The sequence below is a fragment of the Silurus aristotelis genome, assembly GCF_946808225.1.
Source record: "Silurus aristotelis genome assembly, chromosome: 20".
Classification (NCBI taxonomy): Eukaryota; Metazoa; Chordata; class Actinopteri; order Siluriformes; family Siluridae; genus Silurus; species Silurus aristotelis.
In genome coordinates, this window is record NC_139593.1 from 22,606,043 (window position 1) to 22,613,542 (window position 7,500).

General features: G+C 44.5%; 1 protein-coding gene across 4 annotated transcripts in view; it reads right to left on the bottom strand.

The window, feature by feature from the left end:
• Window positions 1-7,500, bottom strand: part of rgs11 (regulator of G protein signaling 11) — a 22,449-nt gene that overhangs the window by 3,562 nt on the left and 11,387 nt on the right. For all 4 annotated transcript variants that reach the window (XM_083521888.1, XM_083521887.1, XM_083521890.1 and 1 more), the window contains 2 exons: window positions 7,139-7,220; window positions 5,511-5,579 (listed from right to left, as the gene is read on the bottom strand). In XM_083521888.1, the coding sequence (XP_083378014.1) occupies window positions 5,511-5,579; window positions 7,139-7,220 (151 nt within the window). The remainder of the gene's footprint in view (window positions 1-5,510; window positions 5,580-7,138; window positions 7,221-7,500) is intronic.

A 7,500-nucleotide genomic window follows, 5' to 3' on the forward strand; every position in this document is an offset into this window, starting at 1 on the left:
GTGATGGTGTGTGATTGTGTGTGAGATGGTGAGATGGTTTGTGATGGTGTAAGATGGTGAGATGGTGTGAGATGGTGTGTGATGGTGTGAGATGGTGTGAGATGGTGTGTGATGGTGTGAGATGGTGTGAGATGGTGTGAGAGAGAGAGAGAGAGAGAGAGATAGTAGTGAGTTTAGTTAGTGAAGTTATTGTAGATGTTTTTGTGTGATAGTGTGAGATGGTGTGTGATAGTGTGAGATGGTGTGTGATGGTGTGTGATGGTGTGAGATGGTGTGTGATATGGTGTGTGTTGGTGTGAGATGTTGAGATGGTGTGAGATGGTGTGTGATGGTGTGTGAGATGGTGAGATGGTTTGTGATGGTGTAAGATGGTGAGATGGTGTGTGATAGTGTGAGATGGTGTGTGATGGTGTGTGATAGTGTGTGATAGTGTAAGATGGTGTGTGATGGTGTGTGAGATGGTGTAAGATGGTGTGTGAGATGGTAAGATGGTGTGTGAGATGGTGTGTGTTGGTGTGAGATGGTGAGATGGTTTGTGATAATGTGTGAGATAGTGTGTAATGGTGTCCTCACTAGATCTAGGAAATATGAGCACATCACCCCTGTATTAATCATCTACACTGCTCCCAATCAAATCTCGCATTGATTATAAAATACTACTACTGACGTATAAAGCACTTAACGCTCTCACGCCACAGTATCTAAGTGAACTTCTGTACCAGTATGATCCTCCACGCCTACTTAGATCAAAAGGTGCAGGCTATCTGTTGGTTCCTCAAATAATGAAGATTACAGCAGGGGGCAGATCTTTCTCTTATAAACCCCACAGTTATGGAACAGCCTTCCTATCAGTGTTCGGGACTCAGACACAGTCTCAGTGTTCAAGTCGAGGTTGAAAACATATTTATTCAGTCAAGTCTTTAATCAGTAGATTTGTTCTCAGGTAAAGGCTCAGATCTGGAGGGAACATTGATATAGAGTGTTTGGTGAACTGGGATATTTGTACGCTGTCGTCCCCTCACATTCACGTGTTCACTCAGGTTTGTTGATGGTGGTGTGGTGGATCGTCTCTTATCCCAGAGATCCTCATGTCTGTATTACCTTCTGCTTCTCCCTTTTAGTTATGCTGCCATAGCGAGTCTTGCCGGAGTCCAAACTGCACAGTGACTTTAACTCTCATGCAACAATAGGTACACTTAATAATCCATTTCCTTCTCCTCCTGTCTCTCTCTCTCTCTCTCTCTCTCTCTCTCTCTCTCTCTCTCTCTCTCGAGTTAAACATGCTCCTGAGGCTCCAGTGACCACTGTTCCTGCCCCTCTCCCCTCCGTGGATCTTCCCACTTCATCCAGGGCTGCCTCTGGATAGTGTTCTCTTTGACTGGAGGCCACTCTGTGCAGCTGGGGAAGGTTTGTCATCAGTGCCTTGGGTGGTTCCATGTAATTCCGGAGTAAGAACGGGAGCTTTGAGGATGGATTGGACTGTAGTTGATGTCAACAGTCTCCTACACTGACTCAGAAATACAGTTCGCTTTTGATCATCATCACTGCACCCCGCAACATTGTATACCTGCCACAAATGGACATTCGGTGTAACCCAGATGAGGATGGGTTCCCTCTTGAGTCTGGTTCCTCTCAAGGTTTCTTCCTTATGCCATCTCGGGGAGTTTTTCCTTGCCACAGTCGCCAGTCGCCACCGGCTTGCTCATCAGGGACAAACTTACTCATAAAGAACATATTCATTTTTAATCACCGCATTATCTGTGTAAAGCTGCTTTGAGACAATGTTCATTGTTAAAAGCGCTATACAAATAAACATGAATTGAATTGAATGGTGTGTGATGGTGAGATAGTGTGTGATGGTGTGAGATGGTGTGTGATTGTGTGTGAGATAGTGTGTGATGGTGTGAGATGGTGAGATGGTGTGTGATGGTGTAAGATGGTGTGTGATTGTGTGTGAGATAGTGTGTGATGGTGTGAGATGGTGAGATGGTGTGTGATGGTGTAAGATGGTGAGATGGTGTGTGATGGTGTGAGATGGTGAGATGGTGTGTGATGGTGTGAGATGGTGAGATGGTGTGAGATGGTGTGAGATGGTGAGATGGTTTGTGATAATGTGTTAGATGGTGTGTGATGGTGTGAGATGGTGTGTGATGGTGTGTGAGATGGTGTGTAATGGTGTGTGAGATGGTGTGTAATGGTGTGAGGTTGTGTGTGGTTGTGTGTGAGATGGTGAGAGTGTGTGTTATTGTGTGTGAGATGGTGAGATGGTGTGTGATGGTGTGAGATGGTGAGAGTGTGTGTTATTGTGTGTGAGATGGTGAGATGGTGTGAGATGGTGTGTGATGGTGTGAGATGGTGAGATGGTGTGTGATGGTGTGTGATGGTGTGAGATGCTGAAATGGTGAGATGGTTTGTGATAATGTGTTAGATGGTGTGTGAGATGGTAAGATGGTGTGTAATGGTGTGAGATGGTGTGTGGTTGTGTGTGAGATGGTGAGATGGTGTGTGATGGTGTGTGATTGTGTGTGAGATGGTGTGTGGTTGTGTGTGAGATGGTGAGATGGTGTGTGATGGTGTGAGATGGTGTGTGAGATGGTGAGATGGTGTGTGGTTGTGTGTGAGATGGTGTGATGGTGTGAGATGGTGTGTGATAGGGTGTGATGGTGTGTGATGGTGTGAGATGGTGTGTTTGTGTGTGATATGGTGAGATGGTGTGTGATATGGTGAGATGGTGTGTGATTGTGTGTGAGATGGTGAGATGGTGTGTGATGGTGTGAGATGGTTTGTGATAATGTGTGAGATGGTGTGTGATGGTGTGAGATGGTGTGTGAGATGGTGAGATGGTGTGTGATGGTGTGAGATGGTGTGAGATGGTGAGATGTTGTGTGATGGTGTGAGATGGTGTGTGATGGTGTGAGATGGTTTGTGATAATGTGTGATATGGTGTGTGATGGTGTGAGATGGTGAGATGGTGAGTGATGGTGTGAGATGGTGAGATGGTGAGTGATGGTGTGAGATGGTTTGTGATTGTGTGTGAGATGGTGAGATGGTGTGTGATTGTGTGTGAGATGGTGTGAGATGGTGTGAGATGGTGTGTGTGATGGTGTGTGTGATGGTGTGTGATGGTGTGTGAGATGGTGTGTGAGATGGTGTGTGAGATGGTGTGTGAGATGGTGTGTGAGATGGTGTGTGAGATGGTTTGTGATGGTGTGTGAGATGGTGTGTGATGGTGTGTGAGATGGTGTGTGATGGTGTGTGAGATGGTGTGTGATGGTGTGTGAGATGGTGTGCGATGGTGTGCGATGGTGTGTGATGGTGTGTGATGCTGAGATGGTTTGTGATAATGTGTTAGATGGTGTGTGATGGTGTGAGATGGTGTGTGATGGTGTGTGATGGTGTGAGATGCTGAGATGGTTTGTGATAATGTGTTAGATGGTGTGTGATGGTGTGAGATGGTGTGTGATGGTGTGTGAGATGGTGAGATGGTGTGTAATGGTGTGTGGTTGTGTGTGAGATGGTGAGATGGTGTGTGATGGTGTGAGATGGTGTGTGATGGTGAGAGATGGTGAGATGGTGTGTGATGGTGAGAGATGGTGTGTGATGGTGAGAGATGGTGAGATGGTGTGTGATGGTGTGTGATGGTGTGTGATTTTATTTTAAACCGCAACTTGTCTTTCAAATATTATATCAACCAAGTTACAAAAACAGCTTCTTTCACCTTAGAAATATTTCTAAGCTAAGAAATATGTTATCTATATCTGATGCAGAGAAGCTCGTCCATGCGTTTATGACCTCTAGAATAGACTACTGTAATGCATTACTAGGTGGATGTCCTGCATCATTAATAAACAAGCTTCAGTTAGTTCAGAATGCAGCAGCAAGAGTTCTTACTAGGTCAAGAAAATACGATCATATAACCCCAATCTTATCGTCCCTACATTGGCTTCCTATTAAGTTTCGAATAGACTACAAACTATTACTTCTCACTTATAAAGCACTAAATGGTTTGTCTCCATGTATCTCCAGTCTTCTAACACGCTACAATCCGTCACGCTCCGAGATCTCAAAACTCTGGGCTTCTAGTAGTTCCTAGAATAGCAAAGTCCACTAAAGGCGGTAGAGCATTTTCACATTTAGCTCCTAAACTCTGGAATAGTCTTCCTGACAGTGTTCGGGGTTCAGACACACTCTCCCAGTTTAAGTGCAGATTAAAAACATATCTTTTTAGCAAAGCCTACACATAACACACATCACACACATCACATCACAACCTTGTGCTCCAGAACATCTGATCACATGCACATTATCAACTTGTGCTGTTAATATCATGAACAGCAGCTACGCTAATTCCTCTCCACTGCTTCTCTTTCTCTCCCCATCCCGAGACACCCTGAGGTTTGGCCAGCTCCAGTCACGTCCCACCTCGTGATGATTACGGACCTTTGAAGAAGTAGATGCCGAACTCGCAAACATCCCGAATCATCTAGAGATGATTATGTGTGAGATGGTGAGATGGTGTGTGATGGTGTGAGATGGTGTGTGATGGTGTGTGAGATGGTGAGATGGTGTGTGATTGTGTGTGAGATGGTGAGATGGTGTGTGATGGTGTGAGATGGTTTGTAATAATGTGTGAGATGGTGTGTGATGGTGTGAGATTGTGTGTGAGATGGTGAGATGGTGTGTGAGATGGTGAGATGGTGTGTGATGGTGTGTGAGATGGTGTGTGATGGTGAGATGGTGTGAGATGGTGTGAGATGCTGAGATGGTGTGTGATTGTGTGTGAGATGGTGAGATGGTGAGATGGTGTGTGAGATGGTGAGATGGTGTGTGATGGTGTGTGAGATGGTGTGTGAGATGGTGTGTGAGATGGTGTGAGATGGTGTGAGATGGTGTGAGATGGTGTGAGATGGTGTGAGATGGTGTGAGATGGTGTGTGAGATGGTGTGTGAGATGGTGTGTGAGATGGTGTGTGAGATGGTGTGTGATGGTGTGTGATGGTGTGTGATGGTGTGTGATGGTGTGTGATGGTGTGAGATGCTGAGATGCTGAGATGGTGTGTGATTGTGTGTGAGATGATGTGTGATGGTGTGTGATAATGTGTGAGATGGTGGATAATGCTTGGAGATGAAGGCAAACAAAGGGAGATAAATTGGCAGATCATTAGAAAATCTCATTTGTACTGAATATGAAAATGAAACTGTGCCAGTGTGAACAGAGTGATTCTGATTTTCACTTGGGTCTGAATACAGAGTTAAAACACTGAGATGATGAAACATGTAATAGGTTGAGCTCTTCACAGCACATATACTGGTATCACTGAGCAGAAGACAGATGGAGGAATAATCCACACACACACACACACACACACACACACACACACACACACACACACACACACACACACACACACACACACACACACACACACACACACACACACACACACACACACTGGAGGATTTCCTGTTCCAGTGACGCTGTTATAACACTGTAAAGCTTCACTCACTCACCAGCTGCACTCGTGTGCTTGTGTTGCTCTGCTTTTCAGGACCAAACTCCAAAATATCCATTGCTCCTGGCTGAAAACACATAACATACATTATACACACACACACACACACACACACACACCTCTGACAGCACGAGCAGCACAGCTTACATACACCACATTCCATCAGATTCACATCACCATCAAAGTTAACAATGTGATGCATCAATTTAAAAAGTTGTTATTTGTATGGCGATGCATCGCTTTAAACATTTTTTCGTCTGTAAAAACGATTTATTTATAAATAATGATTAGATGCGCGTTCTCTCAGCACCACTGCTGCTACGTGAACATGACGCATCACAACACCACGGAGACGGAGGAGGAACTTTCTGTAGCAGAGTGAATCTCAGAGCATCAGATCTGAATCGTATCGTATCAGCAGCTGCTTCATACGTATCTGTAATGTATCGTATCGTTCCTCTGCATCACTACTGATCCAGTGTTCTCTTCTACTCTTCTCCTCCCAGTAACACAGCGTTATATTCCTGCTCTCACTCAATATCGTTTCTATAGTAACGCCTCTTTTACAGCATTGACGTGTGTGAACATGTAAATTGATGGAAGGAGTCTCCAGGGTCAGTATTGTACCGAGGTGATGCTGTAGATCTTCAAGACAGAACATCCAGCCTGATGATTTGCTGCATACATTAACATTCCTAATGAAATTACAGTCAGACTGGTTTTACACACACACACACACACACACACACACACACACACACACACACACACATGCAGACACACTTAGTATGAAGCAATTAAATGGCCTCTAAATCCACCAAATGTACAGTAAGCTGCAGTCCACAAGATAATTATCTGTCTCTCTTTTTTGACACACACACACACACACACACACATACACACACACACACACAGGACATCTCAGCAATGGAATCTTCTTAAGCTTTAGAAAAGAAGATGGATCCATTAAAGAAAAAGCCCTGGTCATATGGCCTTACACACACACACACACACACACACACACACACACACACACACTTATATTGCTTGTTCTTGGATTTTTAAGTCTCTGTGGATGAGATGTTACTGAAGAAACCATAACATATCAGGGTGAGCGCACTGAAGAAACCCTGCACTACTGTCAGAGCTGCTGTTTTGGAGAACTGGTCAGCACCTTCTGACCAATCAGGATGCAGTTCTCCAAAGCCAGTGTGTACGTCTGGAACCTGTCCTGGAGCTGAAGGGTTTGTTAGAGGGCAGAACATCTGCTGCAGAATCAGACACTGACATGTGACTGGACCGTTATTATATTATATTACAATAATATTCAGTTTCACTCTCTCATCTACACACACACACACACACACACACACACACACACACACACACACACACCGGAGTTGAGCTGCCAGCTTTGTTGATCAGAAACATTATACACTTCTGTAGAACAGGAGACTTTCAGACGCCTCACAGAGAAATGATTAAAACTGAAACTCTGGCTGATCAGATTCCTCTTATAGAACCCAGGAGAAGATCCACACATTCATCCAGGAAACAACCAGATCTCTCTATATACCGTCTACTGAGTGTAGAGTGTGTGTGTGTGTGTGTGTGTACGTTACACACAGGAGGTCTGTTGACCAGCCAGTACGCTTGCTCCTGACACTCCAGTACGATGCGGTCGGATTTGCGACGGTGTTTTGAAGTTCTGATAGAAAGAGAATAAATTGATGTTTAAGTCAAATAGGGTTTATTGTTACTTCAACCATATAAACAGAGTGAAAGCAGGACCAGGAGCTCCATCAAACAACATCAACTAACAAGAGGAACACAGAACTACACAGAACTCTAAACTATCAACACAAAGTTCACATGTGCAACATTTACTGCAAAAATCACATGAGTAAACACAGTAACTGTGTAAAACAGTAAACACAGTGACACTGTAGCGCTCGCTGCTCAGTACAGTGTGAACTGGGCTTGTCCAC